The sequence below is a fragment of the Trachypithecus francoisi genome, unplaced genomic scaffold (genome assembly GCF_009764315.1).
Source record: "Trachypithecus francoisi isolate TF-2019V2 unplaced genomic scaffold, Tfra_2.0 Lachesis_group8, whole genome shotgun sequence".
Lineage (NCBI taxonomy): Eukaryota > Metazoa > Chordata > Mammalia > Primates > Cercopithecidae > Trachypithecus > Trachypithecus francoisi.
Window position 1 is genome coordinate 3841039 of NW_022681473.1, and position 25832 is coordinate 3866870.

Sequence of the window (25832 nt, forward strand, 5' to 3'; positions counted from 1 at the left end):
TCATTAAGCCAGAATTCAGGTCTGTCCCCACCTGGAGCCAACCAGAGCATAAAAACCTAGACAAAGTAAAGAGATGTTTCTTTGTTTCTCAGAAAGGACTCCCCATGTGATCCTTCTGAACCTCTCGGGCGTCTCACAGATGATCTCATTTCTAAAACGTGTTCTCCTCGCCTCTTTTCCAGAGCTCAGGTGTTATATCAAGCCAGGCACACCTGTACATGGTAATGTCAGCAAGGCTTCTGCAGCAAGATTGAGACTTTTCTTAGCTTTTATTATACGTAGTTATATGGCACGTACATGTATTATTTGTGTGGATTTAAATGTCGTTAGAATATGTAGAGCCTATCTTTAGAAACTGCAGCCCACAGGCCAAATCTGGCCCGTTGCCTGTTTTTGTAAATAAAGTTTTATTGGAACACAGCCCCACCCATCATTTACATATTGTCATGGCTGCCTCTGAGCCACAACTAGCAGAGTGAATAGTTGGACAGGGACCACCCATCCGCCCTTAAAACCTGGAATGTTCACTCTCTGGGCTGTTGCCTGGTCTAGAACATTTGCAGAGCCCCTTCCAAAGGACATCATTGGCTGGACATTGTGACTTACGCCTGTAATCCCAACACTTTGGGAGGCCAAGGCAGGCAGATTACCTGAGGTCCCAAGTTCGAGACCAGCCTGGCCAACATGGAAAAACCCCATCTCTACTAAAAATACAAAAATTAGCCAGGCCTGGTGGCGGGCTCCCATAATTCCAGCTACTCGGGAGGCTGAGGCAGGAGAATCACTTGAACCTGGGAGTTGGAGGCTGCAGTGAGCCGAGATCATGCCAAGCTGGACATTCCAGCTTGGGTAACAAGAGCAAAACTCCGTCTCAAAAAAGAAAAAAAAGGACGTCATTAAAGTGCTTTCCATTACAATGTGTCAGTCCTCTATCTTAGTCCAGCTGCATTGCAGTAATGGATGCCTAAGCCTGGGTAATTGATAAAGAAAAGAGGTTTCTTTGGCTCGCAGTTCTGCAGGTGCCCAGGAAGCACGGTGCCAGCATCTGCTTTTGGTGAGGGCCTGAGGAAGCTTCCACTCATGGCAGAAGGCCAACAAGAGCTGGCGTCACATGGCACGAGAGGAGGAAAGAGAAGAGGAAAGTATCAGACCCTTTTTTAACAACCAGATCTTGTGGGAACTAAGAGTAAGAACCCAGCCCTGGGAGAATAGAACCAAGCCATTCATGAGGAATCTGACCCCATGACCCAAACAGCTCCCACCAGGCCCCACCGACAACATTGGGATCAAATTTCACCATGGGATTTTCAGGGGATAAAGAGCCAAATTATATGAGCCTCATACTTTTAACTATTTTTACAACTGCTCCTCTGGTGACAGCAGCCTCTTAATGAAGTGTCAGCACTTGGAAGAGAAGCCAACTTTTCAGTGGCCCTAATGAGTACAGGGAGATTGGTGGCCAGGGGTGGACAGCAGCAGTGGCCTTCTCCTCTGGCACGGGTCTGGCCTGGGTTTCTCATGGCCTCCTGCCCAACAGCTCTGTGCCATCCAGGTTGGGCAGGTGAGCCTGGTGGGGGGACCACGGGCTGCAGGTGGGCCCCCAGCCCTGGAATCAGCCTTCCTGCAAAGCCCAGGACATCAGGTGACTGTCACATTGAGTCTGGTTCCCGGGAGAGGAGGACGCTTCTGATTTTGTAGCTGTGGGGCCATCTACTCCCCATCCCCACCGGAGGGACTTGGGAACTTGCCTCGCAGGGAGACCCCTGTGGCCTGTCCCATGGCCCGCTGGCATGGTCTTTGTGGGCGAGCTTTGAGACAGACAGATGGGGCAGGCTGGGCCTGTCATTTTAATTAATGAACGAAGAGAAGTCATAAAACAGTCCCTTCCTGCACTCACAGCAAAATGCCAGGCAGTTACTGTTCCCCTGGTTTTTTTTTTTAAAGAACATTCAGTTCAGAGTCAAAGGCTGAGGCTGGAGTGTGAGTTGGCCCTGCTGCTGGTGGAGACATGTGCCCTGGGCAAACCTGTCACTGCAGGCTGCCTGGACCTTCAGTGGCAGTGCTCCCACCAGCCTGCAGGGTCTCGAGGGCTGCCGAATTGGAGGGATGCGGGAGAATGGTTTTGAATAGAGCCATGGGTACTGTACTCCAGGCACAGGGGGTGGTCTGGGAGGGGGACCAACTCACCGCGTTTGTCCAGGACCATCTTGGTTTTACAACTGACAGCCCCGTATCCCAGAAAAGCCCTCTGTCAGGGAACTTCAGGACAGGAGGACACCCAGCCTGCATCAAAGACCACAGAGGAGGTTCCAGCTCAGGCTTCCTTCACTGTGTCAGGAGCACTGATGAAGCTTCTGCCCAGATATTCTGGTCTTTCATTTTGCAGACAGGAAAACCCAGGCTCAGGGTGGTTGAGGGTCCTGTCCAGGGTCCCGCTGCTAGTTCTTGCCAGAGCCAGGACTAGAAAGTGGGCCTTCTCCACCTAGAACAGCGCTTTTCCTTCCTTCCAAAAATAACACCGGTGGCCGGCGCTGTCTAAGGCTGCAGAGGTGGTGGGCAGAACCGTCCTGCCTTCGGGGGCACGCACGTGCTACTGGGGGAGTCAGACAGCAAATGAGTGAACAAGCAAATCACAGTTTCAAACAGTAACTGGCTGGAAGAAAGCAAAGCAGAGAGAAAGGCTGGAGAGCTGGGGACACAGAAGGTCAACCACCACCAGGTGGCAAGGCCTCTCTCTGGAGGGGACCCGGGGGACCTGCAGGGACAACAGCCCGGCTCAGGGAGACCTGGAGCAGCGTCCTGGGAATTGCACAGGCAGCGCAAAGGCACTGTGCTGGAGATGAGTGTGACCTGCTGGAGGAAGAGAGGATGGCAGCATGGCTGGAAGGGGAGGAGTCAGGAGGAGAAGGGGCATGAATCAGATCACAAAAGGTCTTAGCCATGGTGGAGAATTTGGATTTTATCCTCGATTATGATGGGGAGGCTGGGTGCAATGGCTCATGCCTGTAATCCCAGCACTCTGGGAGGCCGAGGCGGGTGGATCACCTGAGGTCAGGAGTTTGAGACCATCTTGGCCAACATAGTAAAACCCTGTCTCTACTAAAAAATACAAAAATTAGCCAGGTGTGGTGGTGGGCGCCTGCAATCCCAGCTACTCAGGAGGCTGAGGCAAGAGAATCGCTTGAACCCGGGAGACAGAGGGTGCAGTGAGCCGAGATCATGTCACTGCACTCCAGCCTGGGTGACAGAACAAGACTCCGTCTGGGAAAAAAAAAAATTATGATGGGGATCTGTTGGGGTATTTTAAGTGGGGGAGATACCGTGCGATTTAAGGTTTTTACATAAAGAGTGAATTCCGAGACTCCTCAGTGGGCTCAGAATAGAGGAACTCATGGTACTTTCAGACAGGTTGGCTGTCGGGGAAGGAAACAGCTCACTTTGGGACAGCTCCTGAGGTTTAGCCCAGCACTTGGGTGTTCTGCCTGGCACTGCAGAGTCCCTGCCAGACTTGGAAGCAAAGGGAGGCATCCTGGCATCCCTCGCTCAGGGGCCCCCTGCCCTCATACCATCTGCCCACAGCTCTGTGTGCAGGGACCCGCCCACCTGTGAGACGCACACTGTGAGGACTTTCTCCTTGTTTGCTAACACACAGGGGTGTCTTGCTGTCCATAAGGAAGGATACCCGAGGGCAGGCCTCTGCTGATCTCAGTAGAAGCGTGTTTTACCTGGGGACAGGTGAAAATATCTGTTTATGCATAAGGTCTCCAGAATGAAGCAAGTTCTGCAATGCTAAGGTGCATTCTCATGTGCTAATAGCCTTCCAGCCCCTGCCACGTGCTGAATCCTATGCCAGAGGCATTTTAAACAAGGAACTTCCCGCCCCACTGTGGTGTCTCGAGGCTGCGGTTGACGTCCGTAGTCGGCAGGTGAGGATATTGGAGCTCAACGAGGTTGAGGAACTTGGCCAGGGGTGCAGCGCTGTTTTGGGGAAGCTGGGGTTCCACTGGGGTGCTCAACTCCCAAGGCAGGCATTCTCCCTCCTAGATTACGTTTCTGTTCGTCTCAGCAGGGAGCGCCGATCACATCCCGTCATGATCATGAGCGCAGTTAAGCCGTATCTGTCTCCTCCGCCAGCCATTCCTGGCAGGTAACATGCCGGGTGGTGCTTAGGAAATGCTTGTGGGTGATTTATTACAAAGTAATGAGACAATTTAATTTGAATCAAGTTCTTTGTACATTATTGTTTCTATTAGGAAAAAACTTGCATTGCTTATCATGTTAGCAATGAGGAGGAAAATGGTCGTAATAAGCGCCAGGCAGGGCATTTTCGTAATTGCCGATTTGAGATATGGCTTCCGCCAGCGCACGTCTCTGGGCGCGGGTGTGCGGGCTGCATGGGGACAGCACCACTGCCCTCCCGACGCCACGTGAAGTGACACAGCCCCTACCCGTGGGCGAGAGTGGCTCCTGGGAGCCAGGAGGAGTGCCCTCCGTGCATGAATTGTCCAAAGTCATCACCTCCTGCCCTGGAGACAGCAATGGCCTCCCCAAGAGCAGGCCGGCCGGGGCTGTCACTCAGGCACCAGGATGGCGCTGGGCATTGGGTATCATTTCCCCTGTGAATTCTGCAGGAAGGGCAAGAGAGCGGCATCACACACTGCAACTCTCCGACCAGGAAGCAGGATGCTGGCAGCAGCTGTGTGTGTGGTCATGGGCTGAGAGGCTCCCGCCTCCCACTTGGGAGTGACAGATGATGGGGAAACCCTCCTGTTCTCCCGCAGCCGGCCCGCCCGTAGAACAGCCCTCTGTGTTGCCCTCTGTGCTGCCCTGCAGCCAGCTCTGCCACGGTAAGCTGGGCTGGCTGCCCACACCCGGTGGCCAAAGAGCCCGAGCTGGCATCTCCGCTGAGCTGGGACACCTGTTGGGTCCCCACCTCAACACCCCCCACGGAACTGCTGACAGCTCTCTGCTTAGCCTCATCCTTCCTGATTGGCAAAGCCCGGAAATTTCTAGGACATCCACTGCCATCACCGTTCCCTGGAGGATCCTCTTTCTAATATAGTGCTCCAGTTCCTGCCTTCACCAGGCCCTGCCACGGAAATGCGATTACACCAGGAGTGATTTAGCCAAGCCGCTCTCAGGCCCTTCCCTGCCTTGGAGAAGGCAGATCTCCTGGCTCCTGCTGCTCTGGGAAGGACTTTCAGGGGCAATAAACAATGCCCCTGACCTCGGAAGTCCCACCCTGCGCAGAGGCAGGGGTGGGAACTCTGTCGTCCATGGTTCTCCATGGACCACTCACAGCCGCTTTAAGAGAACACCCAGTCTCTCTGCAGGGAGTCCTTCCTGGCTCTCCCAGGTCCCGCCACCCACCTCCATGGACCTTGCTGCACCCCCCTGCATTCCAGTGGCGCCTGCCTGGGTCTGATCAGACATCACATCCACAGCCCGCATGCGCTGTACCTTTCCGCCGTGAAAAACATTCGGAAAGGATTTCGATCATGCTGCCTTTGAACTTGCTTGGCCGTGAGTGATACACCGTGATCGTTCCCCAGCAGCTGCTGTGATTCCCCAGCCGTCATCGGCACACCCGAGGATTCTTGCGAGGTGGGAACACCTGCCTTACGAGTGCTTCTACACGCAATGAAGTGACGCATTTGTGGATACCAGCTTCAACGGGTCGTGACATTGACCCCATATTAAATTTCAGAGACACGGAATTCAACAGAGATTAACCACGCGGTTGGTGGCTCTTTGGATTTGGGAGCCGGTGAATTTTATTTTTCAGGTTGCAGACATCTGGGGGTCCCCGCAACCTTTGGAGACAGCTAGAGTCTGGACCTGTAGGGCCTGGTTGTGGAAACAGCCCCGCTGCCTCCTGCCCGGTGGCTCTAGAGGCCCCTTCCCCACACCCGGGCCGGTTGGCTGCTCCGGCTCGGCCCTCCCACCCAGTGCTTGGATATGCAGCCCTCTCCTCTGCTGGCCTCAGACCTTGGACCTCACACATGCACACGTTCCGACATTGGTACCTCATCCAACGTCCAGCCCCTGCCAAAGGGACCACCGTGGCTTCAGCCCCACCCTGACCTTGGAAGCCCCACCCTGCGCAGAGGCAGGGGTGGGAACTCTGTCGTCCACCGTTCCCCACGGACCACTCACAGCCGCTTTAAGAGAACAGCCAGGGCCTCTAGGCAGGAGCACAGCAGCGTTCACGCTGATGGCCGGGGAGCCTCCTCAGCCAGCAGCAGCCGACTCGTGCTTGTGAATTGTTTAGATGGAAGCATGGTCATTGGATGGAAGTTCCTGGCCTAGGTGCGAGTTGACCCTGAGTCATTCCAGGAGGATTCGGGCCTCACCAGAAAAAAAAAAAAAAAAAAAAAACGCCAGGAGAAGCCATAGGGCAACAGCTTTTCTGCGGTTTCAGCTTCTTGGGTGAAACTGGGTAAAGCGTGAGTGACCGCAGCCCTGCTGACACCTGCACTTGTGTGTCACTGCCAAGCTGTGTCGCTAGACTGCCCTGGGTGAGTAGGCAGCCGACGTCTGCAGCCCCGTGAAGTCAGCTGCTCCTGCCCTCCCGCCTCATCACGGCCCTTCAGACATGAGGGCCGGCTGCCTACCTTCCAGCCCCACTCTGTCTGGAATGTTCTTTTCTCTCCTGTCCCCTCCCCAGTCCCCCAACCCATTCTCCTATGTATACTTCAGTCTTCCTCCTCCAGGAAGTCTTCCAGGTGCCCCTAAGGTTCTCACAGAACCACATCCTGCACTGTTGAAGGCACGCGTGACTGTGACCGCAGATTGATGTTTATCGTCCTCACTTGCCCAGCCTTTGCTGTAATGATCACCACAGACAAGGGGGCTCGAAACAAGAGAAGCCACTTCTGTCACAGCCCTGGAGGCCAGAGGTCCAAAACCAAGATGACAGCAGCGCTGCGCTCCTTCCAGGGGCTCCAGGGGAGGGTCTTCCTCCTCTGCCTCTGCTGTTGGCCTGCAGTCCTCGGTGCTCCTCGACCAGGCCACATCGCTCCAGCCTCCGCATCACTCTAGCCTCTGCTTCCACCTTCCGTGACCACCTCTGTGCTGCCTCTGGGTGTCGACCTTCCTCTGCTTTTCTCGCATAAGAACACAGTTGTTGGTTTAGGACCCTCCCTCAATCCAGGAAGATCTCAACTCAAGACGCTTAACTAGCTACACCTGCAAAGACCTAATTTCCGAATGTGGTCACTTTTCACAGTCGCCAGGGGTTAGGAATTGAACACATCTTTCTGGGTATGTTAAAACCCAATCTTTTTGGGTGGGTTCAACTGACCACAGTAGACAACTCTGTAAGGACCAGACTGGGCCTGGTTTGTTCCTTCCTAAATGCCCAGCACCCAGGAGTTCATCCCTTGACCCTCAGTGAGTATCAGGACGTAACAGCTGGATCAATTCACCAATTTACACGGCAGCTTGACACTGGCCCCAGTTACTTCTGAACTTGGGGCTGAGACTGAAACCCAGTCCCAGCTGATCAAGGAAGAACTAAAGCTGTCACCAGACGGGGCCACCAACCCAGCTGGGATCCCGAGAGCTGTGAGTAAAGCCATCTGGTCTACCTCAATAACACTGGTGTTCAGAGTTAAAAATGTCCACGTCTATCCGCCCCATGTGTGAGGAGGCACACAGAGCCACCCAGAGCCCCTCAGGCTCATACGTCTGGGCCAGCTCAGGCCTGGCTTCCTGTGCCGCCGAGTTGACGTTGCCTCCAGGATCAGGTGCTGCTGCCAAGGGAGCTTGTTAAAGTGACTGACAGATCCTAAATGCCAACTGTCATTGCTGGCACCTGCTGCCCGCTGGACCAGGGAAAGGGCAGCCTTCCCTGTGGGTCTGTCATGGCACCCGCTGGGAGAAAGGGAACCCAGGCCACTGCTAAAAGCCACAGGATGTGTGGCCACCTGTGGTCTTGCAAGGCAGCCACCAGGAGCATCTTCAGGCCTGCCAGCGGGACCTCTGGGGCCTGCTGCGTGGCCGTCCCTGGGTCCCCACAACCCTCCTGTCTTGCTTCAAGGTGCTGAGTGTTCCAAGTATATTCCATAAGCTCTCTTGCAGCATACAGTGGGACCATGGGCAAGAACACACAGGCAAACCTTTGATGCTCTCTTCTCCATGTGGCTCCCAGGAGGGCATCAACATGGAGGTAATTGTGTCTCTGGGGAGCCAATATTGCCCCCACAGGAATACCTCTGGCATTCTCCGTGGCAGCATGACCAGGGCCGCCTAGACCCCATCTTTGTGTGAACTAGGAAAAGGTGCTTGCCCCTTCCTTAAGACGTTTTTCTTCCCTCTGTGCTGAAATTATCATTGGTACGTGTGCTGGGTGGCCATGATGGCAATGGTTTCCTCCATAGTTGTACAGTGCACAACCTGCACAGCTGTGCTTGGCAGGGCTGGTTGTCCACCCCTTCGCCTTCCACAGCTCCTGCTGCAGGCAGATGTTGGCATAAGCGGGTACATTTGGGGAGTGTCAAAGTGCCCTTCTACCTAGCTCAGAAAACTTTTGGAGAGTGCACCGCTGAATTACATTTTTTGTTCAGTCAATAAGCACAGGTTGATGTGTTGCATGGAGAGACTCAGAGGATCGGGGCAAGGCATTTGCTTACAAGGAACCCACAGTGCCTACTTCAGGCACATGGTCAGTGAGCGGATTAGGGGGTGAGACAGGCTTGGAGAAGGCTGTTCCAGCGGCAGCGTGGGGAATGTGCAGGTGCCTCAGCCGTTCCCCATGAAACTGGATTGCAGTGCATCTCAGCTGCATGTGGAGAGTGGGTCTGCTGGCACACGGGCAGGGCAGGCTGGCAGGGGCCAAGGTCAGGGCAGACTCTGGTTCACAGGGGCTTCAGCACAGTTCTGGGGCAGCACACAGAACTCAATGCCACAACTTCTAGACCCAGCCGCAGCTGTCATCCTGGGACAGGTTTTAGATTCATGAACCAGCAGGAGCTTGAGGGTGTGTTGTCTCCAGAAAGGCGCCTTCCTCAGGCCTGTGTGTGAGATCCCCCTGTCTGATTGCATGGGGATGGGGGTACTGCCAAGTTCCACCTTTCAGACACAGCGACTGCAGCTCGTTTCGAGGAATGACTCTTCTAGAGTGTCCCATTGCTTTTCATGAATTCCTCAAAACACTGAAAGTTTCTAAGGGCCTGAGGCTGCCTTTTCTCTTTCCTCTCTGACTTCCTGGGCCAAGCCAGGTGCATGCAGTAGGTCCTCTGCAGCACTGAGTTTGCCCTCTGGTTTTAACTAGGAATCCGGGGATTGTTCTGGTGCCTTTTTACTCGAAACCCTGCAGTCATCCTTTGCCCACCTCCCACCCAACATCTGTTTCTCCCTGCTCTGCTCCTGACTTGAGTTCATACCCATTTTGCATCCCCTCTGGGCACACATGGGGCACCTGGCCTGTGCGGGGTGCTGTGGGCATTTGGGGTGGTCTGCAGGATAAGGTCACTGTCCCCACTGACCCTGTAGAAAATGTCCCCTCTCCACCAAGAGACAAGCTCAGAGGGGACATTTTCTTCAGGGTCACCGAGCTCAACACGATGGATGGGGATACTAAGAAAAGCAGCTTCCCCTGGTTCCAGAGAGCCCCCTGCTCATGGGGCATTCACTGGGCACTGCCTCACTGGCTCCTCCTAAACCTTACAAGCCAGGTGTTTCTCCCCCACTTTGCAGGTCAGGAAATTGAGGCTGTAAGTAGTCAAGGTGGTCAGTGTCTGGGTTAAAATTGAAACTCATGTCTGTCTGTGAGTGAACGTGAGATTGGGTCATAGTGGGTGGGAAGTGGGGGCTGTTTAGATCCTGAAACAATGTAAGAAAGAGAAGTTAGAAACAGTCCTTCTTAATGTCAGAGACTAAGCAGTTTGGTGTTTTACTGAGTCAACAGGACAGGGCCATGACAGTCTTGGGGCAAGATCTTTTCTCAGTTACAAGTGGGGGCTAGAAAATTATCAGAGCGAGCAGGGTGTGGTGGCTCACATCTATAATCCCAGCACTTTGGGAGGCCGAGGAGGGAGCATCCCTTGAGATTAGGAGTTTGAGACCATCCTGGGCAACACAGTGAGACCCTGTCTCTACAAAAAAATTAAAAATTAGCCAGGCATGAGGGTGTGTGCCTATAGTCCCAGCTACTTGGGAGGCTGAGGTAGGAGGATCGCTTACAGCCTGGAGTTCAAACTTACAGTGAGCTGTGGCAGCACCACTGCACTCCAGCCTGAGTGGCAGAGCAAAACCCCGTCTCTAACTTTAAAAAAGGAAGTTCTCGGGTGCATCAGGAATTACTGAAAAGGTTTTAGCCTTGGATGTTGAGATCGGAGGGGTCCCTGCAGGAGGAAGGGAGTCTGGGAGAGGAGAGGGTGGCGTGTGCAGACCGGGATCCCACCCGTAACTGTTGGAGTTATGAACACGTGCTGCCTGCTGGGGCTGGTTCTGAGGCATGGATGGACGACTCACGGCCTCCCACTCAGGACCCATCAGGCGCATCTTGCTGCTGTTCTCATTTTGCAGAGCAGGCTCTGGGGCCTGGCATGTCAGTGACCTCAGGGTCAAAGCAAAGCTGGGATTTGAACCACGCTGTGTGTGATGCCAAAGCGGGTGCCTCCACCCGCCGCACTGGAATGCCCCTGCCCTTCTCTAGTCTGTGGGAAACAGCTAGCAAGTGTCTGGGCAGCCCCCTGGCCCTAAGAAGTTCCCTATCACAGAGTATGCTGGCAGGAAGTGGTCTGGATCATCTTGGAGATGCAAAGTTTGGGTGGTGTTGGGCACTTTAGGAGGGAGCTGCCCAGCAGTGCAAGTGAGCGCCTGGAGCGCATGACAGGTTCCCCTTGGAGCTGGGTGGAGATGGACTTGATCGGCCCATGTGTCCCCAGGGAAGAGTGCAGGGCACTGAGATCCAGACCCCAGGGTTCGGCATCATCCTTCCAGGATTTCAGGGAGGCTGTCACCCTCGGCAGCTCCTCTTGCAGAGAGCAGGTGCACAGGAGGGTTAAGCAGAGGCTCTTGGCTTTGACAACCGGGGCCTTAGAGAACCTTCCATGAAGGAGACACACAGGCTGGTCACACAGCTTGCACCTGCTCGGCCGTGAGTGAGCCATGGGGCCGGGCCGGACTGACTCCCCTTTCAGAAGTTCAGAGGGGAAACAGGTGGTGACTAGAAGGTGTTTCCCATGAGAGGCACAAGTCTGTGTTCTGGTTGTGGGGGGCCGTGGAGACAGGTCGAGGGGCCTGGTAGGGGGTCTGCTCATCAGTGCCTCATGGGCCTCTAAATCCATGGCAAGAGAGCCCCAGTTCTCCCCCCATCAGCCTCCTCAGCGCTGCGGGGTCCTGGCCAACTACCAGGCCTGCTGGAGGTAAATGACAGCCGTTACAGGGACAGCTCCCTGAGGCCTCCTATTACACCACACCAGCATGGCATGGCCTCATCTGACCCCGTGGTGATCCCAAGAGGCCTGTCGGTTTGTTCTTACCCTTTCTTGCTGTGTAGGGAAACTGGGGTTTAGAGAGCCCCATCATTTCCTAAAGGCCACAACAGCCGCGTGACCTCACCCCCAGACTCCCGGGGTCCTGGACCTCTGACCATGTGTCAGCCCTTGTCTGGTGGCCCTGAGCAGGGCGAGTGGGCTTCCGGGGCTGAGCCAAGAGGGGCTCACGGTTGTGACTGAGTTCCCCAGAGTGGAGCTCCCTGCACTTAGCAGGCTGTCTTTGGGGAGGGGACAGGGGAAGGAAGGTCCAGGGCCAGAACCCCCGTCCCAGCTGCTGAGATGGGAGTGACCAGTCACCTGGATTGTCCTGGTCTTTGGCTGTGAAGGTATCACCCATGCCCAGGCTATTCCTGGAAGACAGGGTCACCCCAGCATGCCTCCATGCATGACCCTCTGATGCCGTCAGGGGTGGGTGTGTGGAGTGGTGAGAAGAGCACGTGTTCCCCAGCTGGGTCGTCCGACCTCTCTGAGCCTCACCAGCCTCATCTGTAAAATGGGAGGATTGAGGAGCCGCTGCCCATGCCTTGTCCAGGATGCCGAGCCCTGTTATCCACGTTTGCCCCATCCCTCCTCCTTCCCGGGGCCTCCCAATCTGGGTGGCTGTGCTGTCACCAGCTGGCTGCACCTGAGGCCCTGTGCTTCCTGTAAACTGTGAACCTGGTGCTGGTGCCAGGCAGAGCTGACCCGTACTCCTCTGGGACCAAGAGTCCGTCGGCACGTGGCTCTGTTTGAGATTTGTGTCCCCAGGACTCCCCCTGTGCGACGGGGGCCTGCTGGGTTCTTCAGGGCCCATCTGCAGCTTTTTCCGGCTGGGCCCCTGGCCTGGTGTCCTTTTTCCTCACCCCTGAGGCTCACACACAGCCCCGTAAGACCCTGCAGAGGCCTCCCTCCACGCTGCCTCCCTCCCTTCCCCGCTGCCCTCCGCAGAGGCCTGCCCAGCTCCCCACTAACTTCCGGGCAGCAGCAGCATCCTAGCGGGGTGCCGGCAGGCCTTCATCTCACTCCCCTTCTGCCCCCGCAGGCCACCCAGAAGGTGGGGGTGGAGGACAGTGCAGCCGCGGCCTGGAGGCTCACTGAGCCGTTCACGTCCCACACACTCTGGGTGCCTCAGGGGCTGGATGGTCATGTGGCGAGTGCCAGCAGGAAAAGCGAGAGGACGCTGTGGCAGCTAGCGCAAAGTTGGAGCTTTTTTGGTTTCTTTCCTTAAAAAAAAAAGAATGCCATGGCAAGAGGCAAGCAGTGTGGCTTTAGCTTGTTATCTCAAAGGGGCAGCCCCTACCCCCTCCAGTTCCCCAGCAATGAGTTCATCATCCCCACAGGGGGCCAGTGTCCTCCGGGGCTTTGAGACCGAAATGTCCTGAGTCCTCTGCCAGGGAGCCCCTCACCCACCGGCCTCACCCACCGGCCGCGGGGCAGGGGTGATGCTGGAGGGGGGGAGGCAGAGAGAGCCCCAGCCCCTCCCCCTCCCCTCCCAGCCCAGCCTGCGGATGCTCTGCGCGGGATGACGCCCAGGCAGCCGCCGGGCGGGCGCACTGTGGGCTCGTCAGATGATTGTGGGGGCTCCTGCCTGCCGCACACCGCCGGCGCCGGGACGGGAGAGGGAGGGGGCGCTGGATGCGACGCGCAGGTCCCTGCATCTCTGGTGCCTGCTGCCGGCTCGGCTCGTGAGGGGAGCAGATAGGATTTGATTTTTTTTTTAACCCCCTTCAAGGAAAAGCAAAACAAAACTGCTGCCTCATTTCTCCCCTGGCTGATTTTCCCGGGCTTCCCTGGAAGATGCGTGTGGCCGGGACAAGCCGGAGGAGCTCATTCCCGACGCCGCCGCTGCTGCTGAGGCCGCCGCTGCCGCCGCCGTTCGGGCCACTTACTTTCTTTGCCCTGGGCGGCGTCCTGGCCAGCCCCCCTTGAGCCTCCAGCTCAGCCATCCCTCCGGCAGCCGCCCCACCATGTATGACTCCTTCCTCCGGCTGGCTCCGGCTCTGCCTGCCCCCACCCTGCAAGTCTCATTGTGCCACGCTCGCCTATCCCGGTAGCCACCCCCCTCTTCCTTCGCTCCTCCTGCACCCTCGCTGCCTCCTTTCCTCCATGCTGCCTGGATCTGGCGAGCTGGGGTGATTAATTGGCTATGATGATGAACGTCCCCGGCGGAGGAGCGGCCGCGGTGATGATGACGGGCTACAATAATGGTCGCTGTCCCCGGAATTCTCTCTACAGTGACTGCATTATTGAGGAGAAGACGGTGGTCCTGCAGAAAAAAGACAATGAAGGCTTTGGATTCGTGCTTCGAGGGGCCAAAGGTAAGAGCAGCCGCTCCGAGCCTGAGTGTGTCCCATGTTTGTGTGTGTGTGTGTGTTTGTACGCCTGCATGAAAAACGTTCCTGGCTCAGGAATAAGCATTAAATAAGCATTTTTCCTGGGGGCACTTGGTTGCTAGACAACCATGTTCTTTCACATTGCGCCTTACTCAGAAAACGTCAGGGCTTCCTTGAGGAATGTTTTTAATTTTCTGTAGACAACGTTGTTCTGAACGGGTTCTCTCTCCCCCTTGCCCCGTCCTACCTTTCGTTTTTAAATGATGGGGTGGTTAAAATTTTGTGTTCTGCTTGAGTCAGACTGTGGTTGCCCTCAGAGCTCCGGCTCTCAAATCCCCAGGATTGCCCAGGCCTGAGTTTCAGGCACCTAGAAACTGCCCCATTCTGGGAGTGGGCTTTGGCTCCAAGGGCAGCGGGCATTTGTGTGCTTGCCTCTAAGGTGACTTTGCAAAGAAAATGTGACAAGATGGTCCCCTCTGCCATGGACTGAGCCGGCAGCACACACGTTACGTGGCCCGTCGTGGGAGGCTCAGGGATGCCGTCCATGGCGGTACACCCGCCAGCCACCCTGCACGCACAGCTTCCCCTCCAAAAGAAAACAAAATGGCATCGCCTCCCCGTGAGAGGGGACATCCACCCACCGCGTGTGTGGTTCAGCCATGTGGAAGTTTCATCTCAGAGCTTACGCGCTATGCCAGGGGTCCTGCACCTGTGCTGCGGGAGGCCTCCTCCCCGGCTGGCGTGCCCACCTGCCTCAGACTCAGACAGCTCCATAGCAAGCTGTCCAGAGAGAGAAAGAGCAGTTGCAGCTGTCTCTGTGAGAGCGTCCACGCCTGTCTGTGTGATATGCTCTCCCCTCCCCCTGCTGGAATCTTCATCTCCACACCCACCCACCCCCGGCCACTCATGCCTCCCTAGGAAAGTCCGTCTCCTGCCCTGGAGTTGCACCTGGCAGCTGTGTGGGCCCCAGAAGCTGAGCCTCACTGTGCTGGGCAGTGGTGGCTCAGCACCCCCCCCCCCCACACACACACACCAGTGCCCAGGGACACTGGTCACACACAGAGTGGTCACAGAGGCCTGGGGTCCCTGTAGACGGGACTCATAAGCAGATTCCAAATCTGTAGCCACCCACTGGGTCAGCGTGATGTTCTGTCCGCATTCCGAGTTGAATTCCCTTGGTTGCGAGTCTACGTAGATGTAAATTTGGCAAGTGGTTTAGTGTGGTGTTTCTGTAGCTCTGTGTGGCAGGGGAGGAACTTTTCCATTTTTAGAACTGAAAATGTTTAGTCACTGATGCTTTTAAAGAAAATGACAGGCGTGTAGACATGTACCACAGAGCACATTATCCCGTGGTTTCGGCAGAGAGGCCAAGAAATATGATGGCGGCACCAAGGTGCAGTTGACTTCATTGCTTGAGTTGCATTGGCCCATGAGTATGAGTCTCAAGCCGTTCCTGGGGGAGAGTTGGCCTGGACCAACCACCTGCGATGGGAGATGTGTGGGCCCACTTCCTCCCGGGGTCCCTTGGGGAGATGAGGCGATGTGAATTTGGAAAACATCTCCCAGGCTTGTAACCAGGTGCTGCTTGTCTTCCCAGCTGACACACCCATTGAAGAATTCACACCAACACCGGCGTTCCCAGCCCTGCAGTACCTGGAGTCCGTGGATGAAGGTGGGGTGGCGTGGCAAGCCGGACTAAGGACCGGGGACTTCTTGATTGAGGTAGGGACACAGGTGTCTGTATCTTTCTGCTTGGGGAGAGCGCCGACTCTCGGGGAGGAGGTCGTAGTCCTGGCAGCACAGCCACGAGGCCCAGTCTGGGGGTGCTTGTGGAGTCTGCCATGAACTTTCATTGTTTGGTCAATTTCTCCCACCGTGGGTGCCCCTGCCTGCGGACCTGGTGTTGGGCTTGTCTTGGAGGCCTTGGCCGTAACCCGTTGGAGGAGGAAAAGTCTGTGGAATTTGGCCATTGGTCTTGAAGTAGAAGATAGAGAGTGGAGGCATGTGGTCACCATGATGTTGGGGACATGTGCAGATCTGTGGGTGGCTTAGGTGTGACTCCATAAATAGGTACCAAGAGGAGTCATCATCCGTTCTTGTGTCCTACGGGTGAGTCGACAAGCACTTTTGTGTGGCAGTTGCTGGTGTGAGGTCTGTAACATTGGTGGCTAAGAGCTCGTAGATTTGCAGTTTGTGGTAACCACCCTGTCAGTTGGACGATAGCCTTCTAAGACCAAGGAGCCCGGGCAAGAGGGATGGCTGGCGTTGATGGTGCAGAAAGGAAACTTAGGAATTCAGATGCTTTGAAAATGAGCGTTTGCTGGTACTGAAAAGGAAAGAGCATTTTCTTCATTTAGAGAATAGAGGTGTGAGTGCCCCGGCTCTACAAACAGAAAACAGTCCCTAGGATTAGCACATCGGTGTGTGCGAGGGGTCAGAGGCCCCAGTGCATCTGATCACCTGGCCTTTTTGTGAGTTTAGGTGTTACTTTTAATCTTGTTATGCAAAGGAACATGCGACTCTTTAGAAATAGGAAGAAGAAAAGAACGTTATAGGTTGAAAAAGACGATATTTTAAAGGCTCGGTAGACTCAAATGGTCCTCGTTGGGAGTGCGCGTTTCTTGGATGCACACGCTCTTCTGTGTCACCCTGAGCCCTGCCTTGTGTACATCAGAACTCCACATGCAGGTGGAAGGGGTGGGTACGTGGCATCCAGCCAGCCGTGTGGTGGTCCCTGCCATTGGGCCAGATATTCGTTCTGTAAACGAGGATCCCACATTCCAGCCCCTGGTGAGAGGGCTACCTGCGATCATTTCTCCCAGTCAGGCCTAAGCTCCCAAGCTGGCTGATCATGCTATGATTCTGCTAGTGATCTCTGTAGAGATCCTCAGGACTATTAAGGGGCGATGGAAAGTCAGAAGGGAAGAGACTATTATAGAGCCAGGTAAGATGGAGCAGGTGCTTAAACTTATTCTGAGTGCCTCCTGTGGATCTCTTTGATTTGCTGGAAGAGATATTTAAATGATTATCGACCAATCAGAACCTGATTTGAATGAGAAATGAACTTATTTGGGTTCTTGTGCATTGAAACTGTCGAATGCACCACCAGAATGATGGAGACGGGAGCCCGCCGTGGCTTTGGGGGTTAACTCGATTTGTAACCTTCATGAAAATGCAGAGCCTGGGTTGAATCATCCTCTGTAGGATGCAGTTGAGATGTGAGTCCCCTGCCTGCATGTGTGTGTGTGTGTGTGTGGTGTGTGTGTGTGTGTGTGTGTTGGGGGGCGTGGCCTTGGGCCTAGCAGCAAGGCTGAAGTCTATAGGTGGTGTAAGAGTGTGTGCATGTGTGACAGGCAGGATGGGGGGGGGTGTTGAAATAGGTCGCTCTTGGTTCTTGATTTTCAATAATAAAAGAGGGCTGCAGATGCAAGAGCACCCCCCGTTGTTCAGCTCATTGGGCTGTTTCCTGGATAAACTCATCAATAAAAGAAACGTGGCCTGCTGAGGCACGTGTGTGGGCCCCGCACTTGCCCGGTGAGCAGAGCTGCACTGGGTTAGAAGATGCTGCTGTCTGTGGCTGCAGCGCTCGCCTGGGTGGGGCCGAGAAGGTGCACCTGTCCTGTCGGTTTGAAGCCTTTGTGGAAATTTGGAGCTTTGAGAGTTTCCACACTTCTGTTTCTAAGCACCTCCTTTGACATTGCTTTTAACCTCCGATATGCAAATATATTTGCCATTTGGGGGCAGGTTTTATATTCTAGGTAACCTCTGATTTCCAGTATTCTAGGAATGGCTGGTCCTGAGATGCGTTAGGGCTGTGCCTGCATTATGATATCACAGATGACCCAAGGAGCACTGGGCCCTCCACAGCCCTGCAAGGCTGCTCTACACCAGTTCTACACTAATGAGGGTGTGGGGCACAGGCAGCTGGACCGTTGCATGATCCTGGCTCCTCCCAGTTCATGTCCACAGCTGCCTCTGGGGATTCAGAAATTCTCCTCCAGGGGCTTAAGACTGAGAATTCCATTGAGTTGTGTTCCTAGCAACTGGATTTTGCCACCGGAATATTAAAATCGTGTATAGCCTAATAGGTGCGTGTTTGTTCCAACGGACCATGTTTCTCTATTTTCGGTGAAGAGCTTTGACCTTGGAGGGATGGTATGAAACAGCATCACGTGTCTCACGTGAATTTTCTTTTTGGTGAGCAGCCAGCCCTAGAGTCGGTGGGGTTTCTGAGCTCTCAGTGAGGTGCAAGGTCTCCACGTGAAAAGCTGCCTGAAATGCAGACACTCTGTCTTCCTTACCCCAAGCAGCCCTTGGCAAGCCTTCCTTTCTCTCTGCTATTTGAAAGAACCTCGAAAGTGTGACAGATTTTTATTTTCTCTTTAAAACTGCATGCTGCGGTTTGAACTTTTGGATGAAGGGGCACCCTTTGAAGTGAATGTTGGCTTTTAACGTCTTTGGCGTCTCCAGAACTTCATTTTCCCTCATTAACTTTGTGAGAATGCCCGACGTGGCCCTCCAGCTCTCGGCCTTGGCGCCCGTCATGGTTGCCTGCTGTGCGTGACTTTCTTGGGTACTTACCTTGTAGAGTTTATTTCTCTCCTACCTAAGCTTTGGGGAAGAGTTTGTTCTTTTGCTGTTGTTTTTGTTTCTGGTTGACCACCCCCTGACCCTACCAGCCACAATCAAAGGCTTTGAGCTGTCACCAAATCGGGAATCTCATCAGACAGACAGATGTTATCACACAAGCTGTGTTGTAATAAAAGGTTCACCTCAGAGGTGGATGTGAAGGATAAGCGGATGTCCCGTGGATAGGGACATTTGATCACAGTGGCTCCGTGGACGGTGTGATTTAACCATTTCGGATCAGCTGGTGTGCCGGAATCCCCGAGATAGCCAGTGACACTGAGCCATTCCAGATTGTGAAGTGTCAACCAGCCCAGCAGAGAAGGAGCCAGAGAGATTTTACAGGCCGTGGGAGGGGCAGGGCAGCGGGAAGTTGAATGCCCCTGCTGAGATCACCCTTGGGACCTGCAGGGGGAGGCTGAGGCCAAGGCTTGCAGAGGGGTGGATGCTGGAGCAGTGACAGCCCCTGACAGAAGCAGGGCAGGTGTTTCTCTCCATGCAGGTCAGAGGTGACGATGGGGCCTCCACCTGCCGGGAATGACAGAGGCCCACGTCCCTCTGGTGACAACAGGAAACCCAGTCCAAACTGATTTTCATAATGATTGGAGCTTGTCAGGAAGCCGAGACCAGAGAGTTTTGAGGGAGAGTCAGCCTGCTGTAAGAGGTTGCTGAAGACTTTGTCTGCTGTCTCTTTGAGATGACCCTGATTAGGCCCCTTCACTCCCACAACATGGGGCTGGAGAAGTCAGAGGCTGCTTCTGAAGTTGATGATACGTCCTAAGCCTGTGGGTGGCTCCTAGAGGACGGTAGTGCATCAAGTGTTTAAGGAGATGTGGAGGTGGGGACACCACTTTGATGTCTTGCAGGGCTCACTGTAGGTCTCACCCAGTGAAACCTGGCTGGGTGTCCCAGTCACCCAAGGTTTATAGAAATCTGGTCTCCAGCCCACACGCCCTGAATCAGAACTATGAGGCAAGAGCTGGGGCATCCATGAAAGTTGCAGTGGTGATGCTGGGGGTCCCAACAGACAGGAAAGGCAGTGACCCACTGGCCCGGCCCAAGTTGACATTCCAGCCTCTTGACGTGGCCTGCCAACTAAAGTCTCCTCGACCTGAACACAAGCAGGTGCTGCGCTAATCTCCTTAAGACTAGGACTGTCTTCCACAAACTCCTTCTTTGACAACCTAAATTTTGTTTCTTGAGTGACTTTCGTGATCTAAAATATCCTGTATCTGAGACATCCTTACGATTCAACTTAACAGCAGGCAGATAGAGGGCAAACAACATTTGCAACAAATGTCCCAAGAAGCCCGTGTCCTTGTTTATAGCAGCTGAGGTGGATCTCCAAGCCCTAGAAGCCCTGCAGTGCCCCATCCAACCCTCAGAGTCATCCGTACAGCATGTGTGTTCCTCCCCATTTTACAGATGGGGAAACTGAGGTACACAGGTGAAGTAACTGGCCCGTGGCTGTGTAGCTGGTGCGTGGAGAAGGTGGAGTTCCAGCCCAGGCTGTCCAACTCTGTAATGTCGTGGCTCAAAGATGCATGAACAACACTTTGATGAGCTTTATGTATAAATGGGCAAACGGTAAGAAGAAAAGCAGTGAGGTGCCCGTTTTGTTTTCAAATTAGCAAATACTTCTTTGTGACTATACTCGTTGCTGGTGACAGCACTCACATGTTGCTGGTGAAAAGACTAAGTTGCTGTAGATGTTTTCAAGATCAATGTGGCAGTAGGTAACAAGAGCCATAAAGGTAAACCAGGAATCTTACATCTAGGAATCCATGCTAACGGAATAATCTTAAAAAACAGGCAGAAATCAGCCAGGCATGGTGGCTCACGCCTGTAATCCCAGCACTTTGGGAGGCCAAGGCGGGTGGATCACCTGAGGTCAGGAGTTCGAGACCATCCTGGCCAACACGATGAAACCCCGTCTCTACTGAAAATACAAAAAATTAGCTCGACGTGGTGGTGGGCGCCTGTAGTCCCAGCTACTCAGGAGGCTGAGGCAGGAGAATCGTTTGAACCTGGGAGGCGGATGTTGCATTGAGCTGAGATCACGGCCACTGCTCTCCATCCTGGGTGACAAAGCAAGACTCGGTCTCAAAATAATAATAATAATAATAATAATAATAAATAAATAAATAAAAACAGGTAGCAATTACAGTGTGGCAAAAACAAGGAGTTGAGGCGGGGAGGGGGCGGGGCTAATAGGAGAATGGTTCAGCAACAGTGAACATCTGTTGTGAATTCATAAGAAAGCATTAAAAATGATGTTTACAAGGAGTTCTTAATACCAACCGAGAAAGGTTACATTCTACTTAGTGAAAAAGGCAGAATCAAAATGCTCAGCACCATATCGTCTAACACCATCTTTCCCCAGTGTAGGCACAGAGGAAAACAAAAACGACAGGAAACATTAACCCCTAGGTGGTGAGGTTGTGTTATTTTCTCTTTCTTTCAGATGTTTCTCTCAGATTTCCTGGAATCGAAGTATTCCTATTTTGAAAAGTATCCGTCTCATACATAGGAAAGCGTGTCTTGGCTGGGCGCAGTGGCTCAAGCCTGTAATCCCAGCGCTTTGGGAGGCCGAGACGGGCGGATCATGAGGTCGGAGATCTAGACCATCCCGGCTAACACGATGAAACCCCGTCTCTACTAAAAAGATACAAAAAACTAGCCAGGCGAGGTGGCGGGTGCCTGTAGTCCCAGCTACTCGGGAGGCTGAGACAGGAGAATGGCATAAACCCGGGAGGCGGAGTTTGCAGTGAGCTGAGATCCGGCCACTGTGCTCCAGCCTGGGCCACAGAGCGAGACTCCATCTCAAAAAAAAAAAAAGGAAAGCGTGTCTTAGAGAAAGTTGTCTCACACAGGAGACAGATGTCCAGCCCCCTTGGCACAGGTGGTGCTGTTTGCCGTCAGAGGAAAAAGGCTTCCTGGGCATTAATTACTTTCCCGGGGCCATTCCTCACCTGCCTGCTGCAGGGCTCTGACGACGCCTATGGTTTTTGTGATTGTTTTCTTGGCCCTGAAGTGGCCAATTTCATTTTTGCGTTAATTTCTCTAAATAGGTTTTCCCTTGCAGTTAAAGCAGGCAGCAGTATCCTTCATCCTTGAAAAGTGGTGCTCGAGTTTGCTAATTACTTTTTCCTCGTATTAAATACTTGCACGAGAGAGGGTGTGGATCTGCTTTATACTCATGGTTTGTATTTAAGTCAGGATGCTAAGAGGGACGTCCTAGTGTTTTCCTCAGAGACCCTGGGAGGGTCTTGTAAGGGCAGGTGTGGCAGCTCATGCCTGTAATCCCAGCACTTTGGGAGGCCAAGGTGGGCAGATCACTTGAGGTCAGGAGTTCGAGGCCAGCATGGCCAACATGGTGAAACCCTGCCTCTACTAAAAATACAAAAATTAGCTGGGCATGGTGACGTGTGCCTGTTAATCCCAGCTACTTGGAAGGCGGAGGCAGGAGAATCACTTGAACCCGGGAGGTGGAGGTTGCAGTGAGCCGAGATTGTACCACTGAACTCCAGCCTGGGCAACAGAGCAAGACTCCGTCTTAAAAAAAAAAAAATGTTTCTTAGGCTGGTATTTTAAAATGGGACTTGAGAAATGTGAGGTGGCCTCTGGCGTGTTTGACTTTTCAACCAAGCAGGCGTGAGGAACAGTTGTTAGAGCTCGCTACTCAAGGGTCAACTCCCCCTCCCCAGCTTCAGACTTAAATATTACTTGGAGGAAAGAAAATGAAATCCAGATTCAGCACAATCAGTCATTACTCTTGCTGGGTCCCGGTATTCCTGTTGATGAAATGTGTGCTTGTGACAGTAGAATCACCTGAAACGAACTGAGCTCTCAACACTGGACTGCTGGTCAGAGGCGTGGAGCACAGGGCTGGCATTCAATCAACTTTCTTTTTTAAAGACAGGATCTTGTTCTGTTGCCCAGGCGGGAGTGCAGTGGCACAATCACAGCTCACTGCAGCCTTGAACTCCTGGGTTCAAAAGATCCTCGCGCCTCAGCCTTCCAAGTAGTTCAGACTACAGGCACACACCACCATACCTAGCTAACTTGTGTACTTTTTTATAGAGCCAGAGTCTTGCTTTGTTGCCTGCGCTGGTCTCAAACTCCTGGCCTCAAATGATCCTCCTACCTGAGCCTCCCAAAGCACTGGAACTAAAGATACATCACCTCACCCGGCCTCAGTCAGTACTTGTCATGGATCATCATCTTGTCCTTCATCATCATTAATGATGCCCGACTCAGAAGAGGAAACCAGCGGCTATTAGTTGAACAAACAGGGATAATAATATTATCATAATGACTGATGTTTGTTACCACTATTATGTGAAGCATGTAGCAGTCACAGAGCACACCCAGCATATGCCAAGTCCATCAGACACTTCCAGCCAAAAGTACATGAGCCATGGTTTCCTTATGCCTCTGTTGTGGGGAACATCGTGAATACAGGTACCTGCCCCACCCCACCCGCCAGCCTCCGAAGTCCCTGGCAGGCACATCTCCTCCTTTGGCTCAAACTCCTGCTCCCAGAGCACTCACCACCGTGTACAATTCTGTGTTGGCGTGGGTCCGGCTTTTAGATCACCTTGGAATTCCTATTCCTGATGCCCACTTTGCCCTCTAGCAGCAAATCCCAGGGCCAAGGCCAGAGCCCTGTTGTGGTTTGCCTGGTGCCAGCATCCCTTGGGTCTAGTGGTTCAGCCACATCACACAGCTCACATTTCTCTAGCTTGCCTTTTGGGATATTGTGAGAGACTTTTTCCTGCTGGTGGCCCTGATGACCAATCTGGAAACTCTCTCCACCCCACCCCCAAAATTTCTTCCGCTCTTGTTTAAATGGTTTTAAATGGCTACTTAATAACCAAGTTAAAGACCGAAGACCAGCTGATGTTAGCAGGAACCCAGGGTGACTGCTGAATTCTTGAGCAGGGTCACATTGGTGCTTTGGTCATCAAGGCCAGTATTTCATTGCATTCACACCAAAGACAAACAGGGTCTGTCCTGCATCCCTCTGAGTGTGTGGTGTTTCTGTCCTGACAGCTCAGTGGCTTCTCGCCGTGTCATCAGGATCCACTGACCAAGGGCAATAGCACTGGGGGCCTTTACCCTCTAAGGCTAATAGCACTGGGGGTCTTCATTCTCTGAGGCTAACAGCATTGGGGTCTGCTCTCTGAGGCTTAACGCACTGTGGTCTTTCTTCTCCCAGGCAGAGGCCACTGCTCCGTGGGGAGTGCTGGATGGTGGGGAGATTGGATCCCTTTTCTGCGCATGGCCTTCTGGGCCTGGGGAGGTCGTTCTCTTTGTCCTCCATATTGACTGGGAACAGGTGGTCCGGGCTGAGGAGCAGCCCAGGAATCTTGCTGAGAAGGTGAATGCCGGCAGCTCGGCAACTTGCAAATCTGAAATCTTGGCTCGTTCATTTTGGGGTTCTAATTTGAAGCATCAGTGATTTCAATTTCAGGCTATAAAAAGATTCAGAATCACTTCAGGGGACCGTGGCTGCTGTGCTCAGATGCCGTGGGACTGACAGATGGCAGCACACGGGGTTGGAGAGAGGCGGAGAGGAGCCGCGGTCAAGGGCACAGGCTGTGCCGTCTGATCCGGGTTTGAATCCAGGCTCTGCCTCTTCTTAACTGTGTGAACTTGGGCAGGTTGCTCATTTCTTGGCCTCAGTTTCTCAAACTGTAAATAAAAGTGTGTGTGAAGCATGTAGCAGTTTCTGGCATCATGAGTTCTCAACAAATGGTGGCAATTGTAAAAATTACTTCTGAAACTTCACTCATTCATTTCTGAAGCATACATTCTGCCTCTCAGGTGCTGGGCTGGAAGAAAGACATGAATCAGACACAGTTCCTTGGGGAACACACAGTCTAGAAGGGGTAGGCAAAAAGTGGAGTGTGGCGAAGGCCCCAAAGTAAATCAGGAAAAGGGCTTCATGAAAGATGGTGTTGGCTCCAGGCTTTGATGGGTTAGTGGGGTTAGTGAGGTTTCTGCAGGCAGAACTGAGAAAGATCTTGAGCAAAAGCTTAGGAGGTCAGGAATGTTCAAGGTGGATTTGGGGAGTGATCAGATGCTATAAAGCTGGGGGTGAGCAACTGGTCTAATGGGGGCCTGGGATGTTAGTTAATTAGGTGCAAATGTGTGTGACTGGACCGCTGCACAGAGCAAGAGCGTTGCTGGATCTCTCCAGGGTGCTGAACCCCTGTGGGGCATGGTCTCTCTCCAGGGTGCTGAACCACTCCAGGGCGCTGGTCCTCTGCAGGGTGCTGAACTAGAGAGCTGGGTGGATAGGATGCAACCTTCCTCGGGAGTCTGGAGGAAGCCCTTAGCACGTCCCCTCCCTCCGTCCCTGCACCTTTCATTTCTGTCCCCTGCATCCTTGGAGTTTCTGAGCATAGAGGCTCATTACTTAGTGACAGTTTCATCTACTTGGTAGAGAAATCTCTTCCACAAGGAGGGGCCAAGGAGCCAACGTGGTCGAGCATCTGCTGTGTCCTGCCTTGTCCATCTGCATCTACTTTGAGCCCCACTTCCCTCACCACTGTGGTTTCAGCTCACATCATGCCTTCTCAGAGAGGACCCTCTTGGCACCCTCAGGTTTCCCTGACTCTTACACTCACACCATGTGCTTCCGGGACCATAGGAATCATACATTTCCTGTGTAAGGTGACTGACTTACTATCCACCTCCCTCATGGAACATTCCCTGTGGGCCAGAGAGTTTGCCGACCAGGTGCCTGCTACATCTCCAGCATGCAACACAGTGCCAGGTGCATAACAGAGGCCCCAGCGCATGTGTTCAGTGATGGGCACTCCTGGGAAGTAGTTTTACACTCATCTTGCAGGTAATGAAACTGAGCCTCAGAGAGATTAAGAAGCCTGCCCAGGGCCCTCCAGGGAGGGTCTGAATCTACGCTGGTTCCAAAGCTTGCTTCTTTTGCGCTGTGTCTACCTCATGATCCAGGTAAGTCCCAGATCACTGGGATATAACCTTATAGCCGTCTTTTGCTGTGTGTGGATGCTGTACACCCAGCCCCAGGCTACATGGAGCAAAGGCAGCAGGAGGCATAGTGGGCCGACATCCCCATGTTGGAAGCTGCTGGCACCATGTCCTCCGATGCACCCATTGGTGCCTCTGGGTCCTCTCCACCTGCCCCCTCCTCCCTCCCATACACCCACTGCCCGCTTCCCAGTGTACTCTTGTTAGCATTGATTTGTGTTCGCCTTTGGTGCCCTTTTGTGGGGAGTTTCATGATACAAGCGGTTAGATTGGCAAATGAACTGGAGGAAGGCCCTGTGCTAAGTGTCCCATAGGATCTTTTAATTGATAGAGTTTGTCAGCCCTGGGAATTAGGGTGTGTGCACGCCCACAAGCA

General features: G+C 53.5%; 1 protein-coding gene across 5 annotated transcripts in view; it reads left to right on the forward strand.

Annotated features, from left to right (window-relative positions):
- Nucleotides 1-25832, forward strand: part of SHANK2 (SH3 and multiple ankyrin repeat domains 2) — a 672941-nt gene that overhangs the window by 467808 nt on the left and 179301 nt on the right. For all 5 annotated transcript variants that reach the window (XM_033203947.1, XM_033203946.1, XM_033203948.1 and 2 more), the window contains 2 exons: nt 13719-13801; nt 15414-15538. In XM_033203947.1, coding sequence (XP_033059838.1) covers nt 13719-13801; nt 15414-15538 — 208 coding nt within the window. The remainder of the gene's footprint in view (nt 1-13718; nt 13802-15413; nt 15539-25832) is intronic.